This window comes from Ranitomeya imitator, chromosome 3 (assembly GCF_032444005.1).
Source record: "Ranitomeya imitator isolate aRanImi1 chromosome 3, aRanImi1.pri, whole genome shotgun sequence".
Lineage (NCBI taxonomy): Eukaryota > Metazoa > Chordata > Amphibia > Anura > Dendrobatidae > Ranitomeya > Ranitomeya imitator.
Window position 1 is genome coordinate 320,274,379 of NC_091284.1, and position 15,389 is coordinate 320,289,767.

The following is a 15,389-nucleotide window of genomic DNA, read 5'->3' on the forward strand; positions in this document are numbered from 1 at the left end:
TGTCAAAAAGTAACTTTTGAAATGTATTTTTTCTTTTTTAAACTTTCATTTACAATAACACTATTTTTTTTATACCATAGATGTCTGGAAAGCAGCTTAAAGAAACATTTGTAAGAAATCTCAATGGAACCAGCCTAGAGGAGATCTCATTAGGCTTAAGTATAACCCCGCTTTGCATCCTTTGTAGGGGTTTCATATTTATTTCCCTCTATCAAAAGTTTGGTGTAGTTGTTTACTCTTGGAAATACAGCCTTTTTCTGGATTTTTCTCTGTTAGTGCTTCCACAAGTATTGTCCTGCACAGTTCTCTCAGATTTCTTACACCTATTGGTGGTTTGTATTTCAGTAACGTGTGCACTGTGGTTTTACATGATATACAGGAATACTGTTTCTTACAAAAACACATCTTTTACAAATATCTGCCAGACCTTCTTAAATGCACAAATTGATGACCGGAATGTACCTTCTGTTACAACGTTTCGCGTTTTCATTAATTTGCTTACATCCATTTCTATTTTAGCTGTAGATTTTCCTGTGTTTCCAAGGCGTTACGCCAAAACAGAAACATATGGCACTGGCGTAATGGATCTTGGTGTGGGATGTTTTACGTTTGCAAATGCCCTTATTTCCCCTGAAGCAAGATCAAAACATGACGAAAAAACATCTGCATTTCACAGAGTGAAAAAACAACTTAGTGCAGTGTGGCCATTAGTCTTTCTTGGAGTTGGACGACTCATCAGTGTCAAAGCAATAGATTATCATGAACACGTATCGGAGTATGGCGTTCACTGGAACTTTTTTTTCACTTTGGCAATCATTAGAGTGTTTTCATCATGTCTGCTGACTTTAATTCCAGCACAAAAAATCTGGCTTGTGGCTACAATTATTATTTTCAGCTATCAAATACTTCTGGAAACAACTAATTTAAAGACCTTTATTTTATATGGCAGTGATAAAAAAGGCACACGACATGGTTTTCTTAATGCAAACAGAGAAGGAATATTCTCTGTAATTGGTTATGTTGGAATTTATATGTTTGGAGTTCAGATTGGCTCTTACCTTTTAAAGAAAAGGAAATTTGTGAAAGAATGGATAGAATTATTTCTTAAGTTCACAATTTTATCTGTTATAATCCTAATTAGTATGATCATAGTTCAAATATATGTTGAGCTCATTTCCCGTAGATTGGGCAACTTTCCATTTTGTATTTGGACTGTTGGCCAGTGTATGGCTTGGCTATGCTTAATAATTTTATGTGATCTGATTTTGGTGTTTGTTAAGCATTTGACTCCTGGAAGCTATATTCCCAGTACTTGGAATATAAGCAGTGCTATGCACGGTCATCAAAGGAATGTCTTGCATCTAAAAGAAAAAAAAAAAGTCATTAATTTCTGTCTAATTGAAGCTATCAATAGGAATCAGTTGCTGTTCTTCTTGCACTCAAATATACTGACTGGTGTAGTAAACCTTATAATTGATACTATTCACTGTAGCAGTGTATTCTCGCTCTTTGCACTTCTTATGTACATGTTTTTGAACTGTTTGATTTCTTATATTTTACACATAAATAATATTACTGTTAAATGGTGGTGAGTAACTGGGGATTATTTAATGATTATGCATTAAAATGTTTTGATGGAAAAAAATATAGTTCTTACCGATAACGGTATTTCTCTGAGCCCATGACGGCACCACGGAGAGAGGGGATCCGCCCACCAAGGACAGGAAACCTACGGATAAAAAGGCGGTACCACTCTCCTGCATCAGTTGTTTTACATAGAGAACAATGGGAGACTACTAAACATTTGTTAATTTTAACTGTTTATCATAACTAGATACCGCGTGACTTAAAAACTATGAGTAGACTATGGCACTATTTTGATGTGAGCACCCACAAGTGAAGGGAGGGAATGTACGGGTGCCGTCATGGGCTCAGAGAAATACCGTTATCGGTAAGAACTATATTTTTCTCTGATCGCCCATGACGGCACCACGGAGAGAATTGCATAGATAGTACATTCAGGGAGGGACCACCGCCTCCAGAACCCTTTTACCAAAAGTAAGGTCTGAAGAGGAGATTAGGTCCAATCTATAGTGCCTATAGAATGTGGATGGTGAGGACCAGGTAGCAGCTCTACATATCTGGTCAATGGAAGCTCCAGCCTTCTCCGCCCAGGAAGTCGCTACTGCCCTTGTTGAGTGAGCCTTAACCTCCCCGGGAATGGGCATCCCACTTGCCGAGTATGAGAGACTGATGGCGTCCGTGATCCATCTTGCTATGTTGGCTTTAGATGCTTTTTTCCCCTTCCGGGGACCCTGGAAACACACAAACAGAGAGGAATCCTCCCTACTCTCTCTAGTGACTTCTAGGTAATGTAAGAGACATCTTCTTACATCTAGTGTATGTAGTGTTTGTTCCTCCTTATTTTTAGGATTGGGACAGAAGGAGGGGAGAGATATCTCTTGAGACCTGTGAAATTTTGAAGCCACTTTCGGGAGATATGCTGGGTCTGTTTTTAAAATGACCCTATCCTCTAGAAATTGTGTGTAAGGAGGGTTAACTGAGAAAGCCTGTAAATCGCTAACCCTACGGGCAGAAGTAAGGGCGACTAATAAAGCTGTTTTGAGAGATAGGTTTTTTATTGTAGATTCGTGTAATGGTTCGAATGGCGGACTAGTCAGGGCTTTAAGGACCAAGTTTAAGTCCCATTGAGGAACAACTTTTACTGGAAGAGGCCTTGATCTTCCTGCCGCCCTGAAGAATCTAGAGACCCACCTATTTGAAGCCAAGTCAAAGTTAAATAGGGCTCCCAATGCCGCCACATGAACTTTTAGGGTGCTAGTGGCTAAACCCATCTCCAACCCATTTTGTAGGAATTCTAGTATGGAAGCAAGGGGAATTCCTTTCCCTATTTTTTCACCTGAAGAAGACAGAAATTTTTTCCATACTTTGCTGTATTGCTTTGTTGTAACCGGCTTCCTACTTTGTAACAGAGTTGAGATTAACCCTGGAGAGAACCCCCTGCTTTCTAATAATTTCCTTTCAAAAGCCAAGCTGTCAAGTGCAAGTTCTTGACTCGAGGGTGACAGACTGGGCCCTGCGACAATAGATCCTGGCGGTCTGGCAATACCCAAGGGTCGGATATTGACATCTTCCTCATCCATGAGAACCAAGGTCTCTTCGGCCAGAACGGGGCAATTAAGATGACCAGCGCCCCGTCCTCCCGAATCTTCCTCAGCACTGCTGGAATCAGAATAAGAGGAGGGAAGGCATAGACCAGATGGTGACCCCAAGATATCAGGAAAGCGTCCACAGTTACTGGGTTCCCCAGGGGAGATAGGGAGCAGAAGGAGGTTACTTTTTTGTTTAAATGACTCGCAAAGAGATCTATTTTGGGAACACCCCATCTTTCTGTGATCTGGGTAAATATCACCTGATTTAGTTCCCATTCCCCCTGTTTTAGGCTGGACCGGCTGAGGATGTCTGCTTTGTAGTTGTCTACTCCCCTTATGTGTAGGCTTGTTAGGGATAAGAGGTTGCTCTCGGCTATTTGCAGGATTGATTTGGTCACTTCCATTAGATCTTTGGAACGGGTACCCCCCTGGTGATTTAGGTAAGATACTACCACCCGATTGTCCGACATTACTCTTACATGGTGAGAGTGAAGGACCCCCAAGAATTCCTGAAGGGCATATTTTACTGCAAGGAGCTCCTTCATGTTGGAGGATTTGTTTACTGTAGATGGAGACCAAATGCCCTGGGTTACAAGGTCGCCCAGATGAGCCCCCCACCCTGAAGGGCTTGCGTCCGTCGTCAGGACTTTCGAGATCTGAATTACCCATGGGACTCCCTGGGAAAGATTTTCCTGCGATTTCCACCATGTCAGAGAGTGACTGGTGCGAGGAGATAGAGTTAACTGCCCGTCTAAATGCCCTCCTAGATGGATTTGCTCCGACAATATCTGCCATTGAAGATCTCTTGAATGTAATTGGGCCCACTGGACTGCGGGGATGCAAGAGGTCATAGAGCCTAAGAGGGACATGGCCTGACGGAGTATTATGGAGGGGAGAGATTGGGTTCTCGATACTAAACTTTTTAGTTTTTGTATCTTGTTCTCCGGGAGCCGACATTCCATCTTTTTGGAGTCTAGAGTGAGACCCAAGTACTCCTGGACCTGAGAAGGCATTAGTCTGGATTTTTCTATGTTTATTAGCCAACCCAGATTCTTTAAGGAATGTATCACTATTGCCAGTTGATCCTCGCAATGTTGCGGGGAGGAGCCTATCACCAAGAAATCGTCCAGATATGGAACGATTAGGGTATTTTCTTCTCTGAGGTGAGCCATTACCTCTGCTATCAGCTTTGTGAAAACCCTCGGGGCTATGGCAAGACCAAATGGTAGAGCTGAAAATTGGAAGTGATTTATGACTCCCCTGATGTGAACTGCCATCTTGAGGAATCTCTGGTGATCCTTGTGTATTGGGACGTGATAATATGCGTCCTTTAGGTCCAGGACCACCATGAAGCATTGGGGAAACAACATCTTGATAGATGATTTTATCGTTTACATCTTGAATGCTTGAACCTCCAGGTAATCGTTTAGTTTTTTTAGATTTATAATGGTCCTTAAGGAACCGTCTGGTTTCTTCCTCAGGAATAGAGGGGAATAGTACCCTTGCCCTCTTTCTTGTGGGGGAACCTCCAGGAGTACTCCCTTTTTTACTAACCCGATGACCTCGTTTTCCAGTGCCAGCTGTTCTTCTGCCGAAGATCTTATAGATGTCATCGTAAAAGAGGGACGGGGGCGTCTTTTGAATGTCAGCCTCAGACCTGATTCTATAATATTCAGAATCCATTGACTGGAGGTGATCTTTTTCCAGGCTGGGAGAAAGAGAGATAATCTCCCTCCCACCTGGGGCGAACCTTCATTGAGAAGGTTTCTTGTTATCGCTGGGGTTTTTGTTAAAGATGAACCCCTTGTTTTTGTTCCTCTTATCCTCCCACTTTCCCTGGCCTCTCCCAGGGTTCTTGCGGAAAAACCTCTTGTTCCGAAAGGGCTTCCGGTAAGAGGGGAGACCTAGAGAGGGAAAGGACTTTTTCTTGTCCCCTGCTTTTTCCAAGATGTCTAATGTGGAACCGAACAAAAACTCTCCTTCGCAGGGGATAGTACACAGTTTTGTTTTTGTTTGCAGATCGCCAGGCCAATTCTTAAGCCAGAGGGCACGCCTGGCCGCATTGGCAAACACTGCTGACCTGGCAGCTAATCTGATAGAGTCTGCCGAGGCGTCAGCCAGAAAAGCCGCAGCTCCCCTTATCACAGGTAATGTCTTCAGCATCGAGTCTCGGGAAGTTTTCCCCTTTAATTGACCCTCTAGTTGATTTAACCAGATCATTAGGGAGCGGGATGTGCAGGCTGCTGCCACTGCCGGTTTCAGGCCTCCTCCCGCTGACTCCCAAGAGCCCTTGAGGAAGCGTCCGCCTTCTTGTCCATAGGGTCTTTTAGGACCCCCATGTCCCCAAACGGGAGAGCGAATTTCTTTGATGTTTTAGCTATTGCTACATCTAATTTGGGGGCTTTTTCCCAAAAGGAGCAGGATTCATCCTCGAAGGGGTATTTCCTTTTTGGGGTTAGGAGAGTCTTTTTTCATGGGTTTTTTCCATTCTTTCTTAATTAACGCTGCAATTGCTTCATTAAGCGGGAAAGCTCTTCTCTTTTTTTGTTCTAAGCCCCCAAACATGATGTCTTGTGCTGACTTTTTAGGGTGGGAGTCTACTAATCCCATAGTACTCCTCACTGCCTTTATGAGGCCGTCGGTGTCCTCTAGCGGGAAACAATTGTGACCTCCTGAGGAAGAAGTGGATGATGAAGATGAGGAGGAGGAGGAGGAGGATACTGAACTTGCACTATCGCTGTCAGATTTAGAGACTGGGGACGGGGACCTGTGTCTGGTCCTTCTCCGTTTTTTTCCCCTTTTAAGGGATCTAAAGGTGTCTTCCACCTGTTCTTTAATCAGGTTTTTAAGATCTGTAGCAAACCCGGGCAGGCTTTCGGATACAGTCTGCTGTATGCAGGAATTACATAGCTGCTTCTCCCATGCGGGTGAAAGATCCTCTTTACAGATGGCACAGATTTTGTGCTTTGTTTTACCTACGCTTTTCCTCCCCTAAAAGAGACAAATAATAATCTTACTGTCTCTAACTTTCACGAAGATCAACTTACCACCTCCAGGACCCATAAATACCGGTTGGGGATTCTCTGCCTCTGGCTTTTTCCCCGACGCCGTGCTGGACTCCTTGCTGTGTTGAGACCTTTGGCGTTCTTTGCTGGTGTCCTGGTGACCTTTCTGCTGTCGCCTCTTTTGCTGCTGCTGCGGCGATGCTATAGGTGGAGGTGATTCAGGCAGGGGAGATGCCGGGTCGCTCATACTGCTGCTGGTCTGCTGTCACTGCCAATAACGCGTGCTGCGCTGCTGCTGCGACAACTAGTAGCTCCTAAGGCTCTTGCCGATATACTGCAGAGCCACTGGGAGGAAGTAAATTCTCCCTTTTTTTTTTTTTTTTCGGCGCCTGCGCAGTAGCGCTCAGCCGACGGCGAGGAGCGTTGAACGCCGGCGCCTGCGCAATAGCGCTCAGCCGACGGCGAGGAGCATTGAACGCCGGCGCCTGCGCAGACGCTTCTGCGGCGCCTTTGGAACGCACAAGCGTCAGATCAGCGTCGCCTGCGCAGTGGCGTCCAGACAACGGCGAGGAGCGCCGAACGCCAACGCCTGCGCAGTCGGGTTCCTCCAGCGTCTCGCGAGACCAGCTCAACTCCGGGCATGCGCCGGACTCTCAAGATGGCTGCCCAGAGTGCAGATATGGCGCTGCTGACCGGCACCCCCGGTCCTATGCAGACCCTACCGCGCGGCTCTGCATGCCCGATGGCAGTGCAGTGTGCAGGCTGACGCGTGCTAGGGGAGGGCCGCGCCGCACCTCCCGCAACCACAGAGGGACCCCCCTGGATGTTGCCGCTGCTGCATCTTACCTGGGGAGGTGACCGCGAACTCCTTGTCACCTCCCCCACTCACCCTAGAGGCCCACTAGCCCCCAGCGGTGGTGCTTCGGGTCACCACCCCAGCTGAGGCAGAGGGACCCCAGCTGCCTGAGTCGGACTGGTTGGCCCCGGAATTCCAACGTTGAACCGGTAAGTCCGTAGGTCTCCCATCAAGGACAGGAAACCAACTGATGCAGGAGAGTGGTACCGCCTTTTTATCCGTAGGTTTCCTGTCCTTGGTGGGCGGATCCCCTCTCTCCGTGGTGCCGTCATGGGCGATCAGAGAAATGTTTTCTTTTCGTCAGGGTAAGTTAGATTTCATTGCACTAAAGGGGTTTAATGGTGCTATGATAGTAATAACCTACCCCTGAGAGAGGTCCTCAGTATCAGATTGTCAGTGTATTGTCAAAACACCAAGATGTCTATGTATTCATATTTTTTAAAAGGGATAGCTGGAATGGTGCAATACAAAATAGAAAACATGCACTGGAATATTTACTTTATTAGCAATTAATTAGTAAAATAATATTGTCAGGACAACGTAACATGTACACTTTTATTGTCCTAATCTATATATTTTAAAGTATAACTTTGAGTGTGTAATAAAGAAAGGATCCATTTTGCAAATCAGATATTTCTCTTTCATTCATATATGCTTACGTGAAATTGGGTTTCCTACTCACATCTATAGAAATCTAAAGTACAAATGACAAAACTTGCCTTGTCGGGACGGTTCTTCTTTCGAAAGGGTTGTGAAGACACGAGGGTCAGTGGGTTCTCTCATCCGCTGGCCCTGCTATCATTAGACATACTATATGGACCAGGGCTCATCCCACTGATCGCCCGCACTCCTTTCCCGTGACTAGAATACTACTTAGACAATATAGGGTGAGGGTAAAACAGTGAGGCAATATTTTATTGAGCCATCAACAGGCAATAACATATAGTATAGTCCCAGCAAATACACAAGATGGTGGAAATGTCATCCTGTAGAATGTCAAATCTGTATCCCTCTTGAAGGAGCCATGGTGTCCTGGCTGCTGTTCTGTAGATTCTCTCTCCTTTTTGCAGAAGGCTAGAAATCCCCTTTTATACTAAACATCTGTGGTTCAGGTCATCATCCCCAGGTCAAGTGGGTGGAAGGGGTGGATGAGATTAATTCTCATTGTTTGAGTATTTACGGTAATCACTCTACATAGTTTTTTAACTCCACTGTTTTGCAGGTCAAAAAGCTGCCTGGCCTGGTATAATGGGTAATCAACATATTTGCAAACATTGATTGCTCCATGACCCTGTGTTCTTGTCTTCTAAGAATAGCACACAGTAATCTGCAGCGAACATCAGTTCAATCTTACAAGAAGAGTCAACATGCAGTCTCATGCAGTTATGGCTTATGTCCCTGAGACTCCTGAAATAATACGTCTTTATAATTAAGAATAAACACTGTAATTACAGGGGTTAACTGAATTAAAGAAAAATTCAGAAGCCATGGATGGGTAAAAAATAGTAAAATGATTTACAGTCTCCCATTCTAACCACTGTGGCTACTGTGCAAGCTACTTCAGGAGTCAATGACAACCCATTAGCTGTTCACCTAACCGCTGAGGCCCATGATTGATGGCAGCAGTTGGTGCCTTTGATTACAAACCATTCTAGTCATTTGACCTTTGAAACCAAACATGGGCCTGGGTAGTCCGGTGACCAAAGAACTGGAGTTGATTGCTTACTGCTCTGCGAGAGATCACCATAGTGGCCTGTGCTGGAGGCATAGGGTTTAGAGTGTAGGTGAGAATAATAAAAGGAAACTCATTTCTTTTGACAACATAATTTTAATACACTCTCTGGTTTCCGACTCTACAATTTACAGAAACTGGCCTTACTATTGTCTCTACTAACAGCTAGATCTAATGGTAACTACTAGAGATGAGCGAATTTGTTCAGGTCCCTCCTTATTTGGCAAGCAATAGCACTTACTAAATAAGCTGCAGAGGGAACCCGGCTACCTGGATCACTTCTGCTGATCAGCTGTCTGGCGCCGCAGCTACATGTGTCGCGGCTGTTTCAACACATGCATGGAGAGCCTGTTTGTTGGGCTCTCCATGCTTGTGCTGTGACAGTGAAACAGCCGCGACACATGCAGCTGCGGCACCAGACAGCTGATCAGCAAAAGTGATCCAGGTAGCCGGGTTCCTTCTGCAGCTTATTCAGTAAGTGCTATAGCTTGCCAAATAAGGAGGGACCTGAACAAATTTGCTCATCTCTAGTAACCACTCTTTCCGTTGCTTCTGGATATCTTTGCACTGTTTAACTCCATATACAGTTAGGGCCAGAAATATTTGGCCAGTGACACAAGTTTTGTTATTTTAGCTGTTTACAAAAACATGTTCAGAAATACAATTATATATAATATGTGCTGAAAGTGCACACTCCCAGCTGCAATATGATAGTTTCCACATCCAAATCGGAGAAAGGGTTTAGGAATCATAGCTCTGTAATGCATAGCGTCCTCTTTTTCAAGGGACCAAAAGTAATTGGACAATGGACTCTAAGGGCTGCAATTAACTCTGAAGGTGTCTCCCTCGTTAACCTGTAATCAATGAAGTAGTTAAAAGGTCAGGGGTGGATTCCAGGTGTGTGGTTTTGCATTTGGAAGCTGTTGCTGTGAGCAGACAACATGCGGTCAAAGGAACTCTCAATTGAGGTGAAGCAGAACATCCTGAGGCTGAAAAAAAAGAAAAAATCCATCAGAGAGATAGCAGACATGCTTGGAGTAGCAAAATCAACAGTTGGGTACATTCTGAGAAAAAAGGAATTGACTGGTGAGCTTGGGAACTCAAAAAGGCCTGAGCGTCCACGGATGACAACAGTGGTGGATGATCGCCGCATACTTAATTTGGTGAAGAAGAACCCGTTCACAACATCAACTGAAGTCCAGAACACTCTCAGTGAAGTAGGTGTATCTGTCTCTAAGTCAACAGTAAAGAGAAGACTCCATGACAGTAAATACAAAGGGTTCACATCTAGATGCAAACCATTCATCAATACCAAAAATAGACAGGCCAGAGTTAAATTTGCAGAAAAACACCTCAAGAAGCCAGCTCAGTTCTGGAAAAGTATTCTATGGACAGATGAGACAAAGATCAACCTGTACCAGAATGATGGGAAGAAAAAAGTTTGGAGAAGAAAGGGAACGGCACATGATCCAAGGCACACCACATCCTCTGTAAAACATGGTGGAGGCAACGTGATGGCATGGGCATGCATGGCTTTCAATGGCACTGGGTCACTTGTGTTTATTGATGACATAAGAGCAGACAAGAGTAGCCGGATGAATTCTGAAGTGTACCGGGATATACTTTCAGCCCAGATTCAGCCAAATGCTGCAAAGTTGATTGGACGGCGCTTCATAGTACAGATGGACAATGACCCCAAGCATACGGCCAAAGCTACCCAGGAGTTCATGAGTGCCAAAAAGTGGAACATTCTGCAATGGCCAAGTCAATCTCCAGATCTAAACCCAGTTGAGCATGCATTTCACTTGCTCAAAGCCAGACTTAAGACGGAAAGACCCACAAACAAGCAAGACCTGAAGGCTGCGGCTGTAAAGGCCTGGCAAAGCATTAAGAAGGAGGAAACCCAGCGTTTGGTGATGTCCATGGGTTCCAGACTTAAGGCAGTGATTGCCTCCAAAGGATTTGCAACAAAATATTGAAAATAAAAATATTTTGTTTGGGTTATGTTTATTTGTCCAATTACTTTTGACCTCCTAAAATGTGGAGTGTTTGTAAAGAAATGTGTACAATTCCTACATTTTCTATCAGATATTTTTGTTCAACCCTTCAAATTAAACGTTACAATCTGTACTTGAATTCTGTTGTAGAGGTTTCATTTCAAATCCAATGTGGTGGCATGCAGAGCCCAACTCGCGAAAATTGTGTCACTGTCCAAATATTTCTGGCCCTAACTGTATTTCCAACTTTTCACTAAGCACCAATCTAATGGCCTAACAGGTAATGTTCTCTCCCAACCTCTGACAGCACTTTCTGTGAATTATTTGCTGGCACTAGTTCCGCTCCTCTCTTTCTCAGTATATGGGTATGTTTCCACGTTCAGGAAACGCTGCGTGTGTGACACTGCGTACAGCTGCAGCGTCAAACAGGCAGCATCCAGATGTTACAGCATAGTGGAGGGGATTTCATGAAATCCCATCTCCATTATGCGTTAAAAGATGCAGACGGTAGACCCGCGTAAACGGACAAGCGGCGCGTCTTTCAAGAATTCAGCATGTCTGTTTACAATGTGTCGCCTTTCCGTCGCGGCACCGTAAATTTGCCATAGACTATCATTAGATGCGGTAAAACTGCATCAAATGATTAGTCACATGCGTAATAACTGTGTAAACGCAGCTTACTAGGCATGTCTACTAATTTAAATAAGGTCTTACCTTGTCACACTGCCGGAAGTCTGCGTCCACTGCAGTTCTCGCGATAACTTAGCTTACCGCGAGAACTGTAGTACCCGTGACCGGGGGTTATCTCAGGTCACCCTAAGCTGGTTCTCACGGTCAGCTGACCGCGAGAGGTAGAGTGTAGGTGATCGCCAGAGAGTTATCTCCGGTTGTCATCTACAAGCTCTGCTATGTCTGGATGTCAGGCATCCAGATGTAACAGAGCTGGACTCGTCGTGGGACACTCATTATTACCAACTGCGTCGGACACAGGGAGTATACTGTTGGTTTATTTATTTTTCAGAAGATTGATGGTTTCTCTTGGATTACCAGTGTAATAAAGATGGCAAAACTGTGTGATGCTTTATTTCATTAAAATATTTTATTTTGCATGTGTGTTTTATTAACCCATTACCAACTATAGTGACGGTAGGAGTCTTCCAAAGGTGACATTAACCCCTTATTACCCCATATGCCTCCTCTACAGGGCAGTGGGAAGAGATACGCTAAGTGCCGGAATTGGCGCATCTGTAAGAGGGAGGGGGTAATATCCATGGTCCCTCTCTAGGTTATGAATATAAGCCCGCAGCTGTCTGCATAGCCTTTCTGGCTATAAATTATAGGAGGACCCCACGTAATTTTTTTTTTGGGGGGGGCCTTATTTTGATAGCCAGTAAAGGCTAAATATACAGCTGAGGGCTGATATTCATAGCTTGAGAAGCTCCATGGGTATTAACCCCTTCCCAGGCTACAAACATCAGTCTCCCAGTCGCTGGCTTTCCCTCTCTGGTGCAGAAAATTGTGTGGAGCCCAAGCCATTTTTTAACCCCTTCACCCCGAATCCTGTTTTCAACTTCCTGACCAGGCCAATTTTTTTTTTCAATTCTGACCACTGTCACTTTATGAGGTCATAACTCTGAAACGCTTCAACGGATCCTGGTGATTCTGAGATTTTCTTGTGACATATTGTACTTTATAATAGTGGTAAATTTCTTCGATTTGACTTGCGTTTATTTGTGAAAAAAATGGAAATTTGGTGAAAATTTTGCAATTTTTAAACTTTTAGTTTTTATGCCCTTAAATTAGAGTCATATCATACAAAATAGTTCAGAAATAACATTACCCACATGTCTGCTTTACATTAGCACAATTTTGGAAACATATTTTTTTGTTAGGAACTTATTGTTAAAAGTTGACCAGCGATTTCTCATTTTTGCAACAAAATTTGCAAAACCATTTTTTTTAGGGACCACCTGACACTTGAAGTCACTTTGAGGGCTCTATATGACAGAAAATGCCCAAAAGTGACACCATTCTAAAAACTGCACCCCTCAAGGTACTCAAAACCCCATTCAAAAATTTATTAACCCTTCAGGTGCTTCACAGGAATTTTTGGAATTTTTTTTAAAAATTGAACATTTAACTTTTTTTCACAAAATTTTTACTTCAGATCCAAATTTTTTATTTTCCCAAGGGTAACAGGACAAATTCGACCCCAAAAGTTGCTGTTCAATTTGTCCTGAGTACTCTGATACCCCATATATAGGGGTAAACCACTGTTGGGGCGCATGGCAGAGCTCGGAAGGGAAGGAGCGCCGTTTGACTTTTCAATGCAAAATTGGCTGGAATTGAGATCGGAACCCATGTCACGTTTGGAGAGCATCTGATGTGCCTAAACAGTGGAAACCCCCCACAGGTGACCCCATTTTGGAAAGAAGACCCCTAAGGAACTTATCTAGATGTGTGGTGAGCACTTTGAACCCCCAATTGTTTCACTAAAGTTTTAGAATGTAGAGCCGTGAAAATTAAAAAATCATTTTTTTCCACAAAATGATTTTTAGCCCACAATTTTTTATTTTCCCGAGGGTAACAGGAGAAATTTGACCCCAAAAGTTGTTGTCCAATTTGTCCTGAGTATGTTTATACCCCATATGTGGGGTGGAACCACCGTTTGGGCGCATGGCTGAGCTCGGAAGGGAAGGAGCGCTGTTTTGGAATGCAGACTTTGATGGAATGGTCTGCGGGCATCACATTGCGTTTGCAGAGCCTCCTATGTACCTAAACAGTAGAAACTCCCACAAGTGACCCCATATTGGAAACTAGACCCCCCAAGGAACTTATCTAGATGTGTTGTGAGACCTTTGAACCCCCAAGTGTTTCGCTAAAGTTTATAACGCAGAACCTTGAAAATAAAAAATATATTTTTTTCCACGAAAATGATATTTTAGCCCCCAAATTTTTATTTTCCCAAGGCTAACAGGAGAAATTGGACCCCAAAAGTTTTTGTCCAATTTGTTCTGAGTACGCTGATACCCCATGTGGGGGGTACCACTTTTTGGGCGCACGGCAGAGCTCGGAAGGTAAGGAGCAGTGTTTGGAATGCAGACTTAGATGGACTAATCTGCAGGCATCACGTTGCATTTGCAGAGCCCCTGATGTACCTAAACAGTAGAAACCCCCCACAAGTGACCCCATATTGGAAACTAGACCCCCCCCAAGGAACTTATCTAGATGTGTTGTGAGAACTTTGCACTCCCAAGTGTTTCACTACAGTTTATAACACAGAGCCGTGAAAATGAAAAATCTTTTTTTTTCAACAAATTATTTTTTAGCCCCCGGTTTTGTATTTTCCCAAGGGTAACAGGAAAAATTGGACCCCAAAAGTCGTTGTCCAATTTGTCCTGAGTACGCTGATACCCCATATGTAGGCGTAAACCCCTGTTTGGGCGCACGGGAGAGCTCGGAAGGGAAAGAGCACTGTTTTACTTTATCAATGCAGAATTGGCTGGAATTGAGATCGGATGCCATGTCGCGTTTGGAGAACCCCTGATGTGTCTAAACTGTGGAAACCCCCCGATTCTAACTGAAACCCTAACCCAAACACTCCTAACCCGAAACCCAACCATAACCCTAACCACACCCCTAACCCTAATCCCAACCGCAAATGTAATCCAAACCCTAACTTTAGCCCCAACCCTAACACTAGCTTTAACCCTAACTTTAGCCCCAAGCCTAACCCTAATGGGAAAATGGAAATAAATACATTTTTTAAAATTTTATTATTTTTCCCTAACTAAGGGGGTGATGAAGGGGAGTTTGATTTACTTTTATAGCGGTATTTTGGCGGATTTTTATGATTGGCAGCCGTCACACACTAAAAGATGCTTTTTATTGCAAAAAATAGTTTTTGCATCACCACATTTTGAGAGCTATAATTTATCCATATTTTGGCCAACAGAGTCATGTGAGGTCTTGTTTTTTGCGGGACGAGTTAACGTTTTTATTGGTACTATTTTCGGGCACATTATATTTTTTTATCGCTTTTTATTCCGGTTTTTGTGAGGCAGAATGAACAAAAACCAGCAATTCGTGAATTTCTTTGGGGGGGGGGCGTTTATACCGTTCCACGTGTCGTAAAATTGATAAAGCAGCTTTATTCTTCGGGTTAGTACGATTACAGCGATACCTCATTTATATAATTTTTTTATGTTTTGGCGCTTTTACACAATAAAAACTATTACCCACTCTAAACCAGCCACTACCTCCATGCAGCACTCAAAACGTTCATACAAATCATCCCACCACCTGCTCTTTCTCTTTTTTCTCCTACTAGTTACAGGTGACATCTCCCCAAACCCTGGACCTCCCTCCACCAGCATACATTACTCTCCTCCAGCTACATATAGAAACTCACGGGGCTACCGTGACAGAGAGGTTCCAGAGAACCGCAGCGCTCTGAGCCTTGTTCACACACGATGAACAGAAGCTCTTCTCCTGAGTTCTGACCTGGCTGTCTTGTGCCAGCAGGGCAGGAGTTAAACCTTGTTACTGAAGGTGCTGAGAGCTAGGTCTCTCAGCTGATTAGGTTTTGGTAATCACTGCTCCCATATAGACTCAGCTTTGTCTTCA

At 43.9% G+C, this 15,389-nt stretch overlaps 1 protein-coding gene across 8 annotated transcripts in view; it reads left to right on the forward strand.

The window, feature by feature from the left end:
* PIGW (phosphatidylinositol glycan anchor biosynthesis class W) overlaps positions 1 to 15,389 on the forward strand; it is an 80,728-nt gene that overhangs the window by 49,295 nt on the left and 16,044 nt on the right. For 7 of the 8 annotated variants that reach the window (XM_069756631.1, XM_069756630.1, XM_069756632.1 and 4 more), the window contains one exon: positions 81 to 7,663. In XM_069756631.1, the coding sequence (XP_069612732.1) occupies positions 81 to 1,592 (1,512 nt within the window). In that variant the 3' untranslated portion in view covers positions 1,593 to 7,663. Of the gene's footprint in view, positions 1 to 80; positions 7,664 to 15,389 lie in introns of those variants that run through there. The other variant, XR_011319243.1, reaches the window with a different exon arrangement.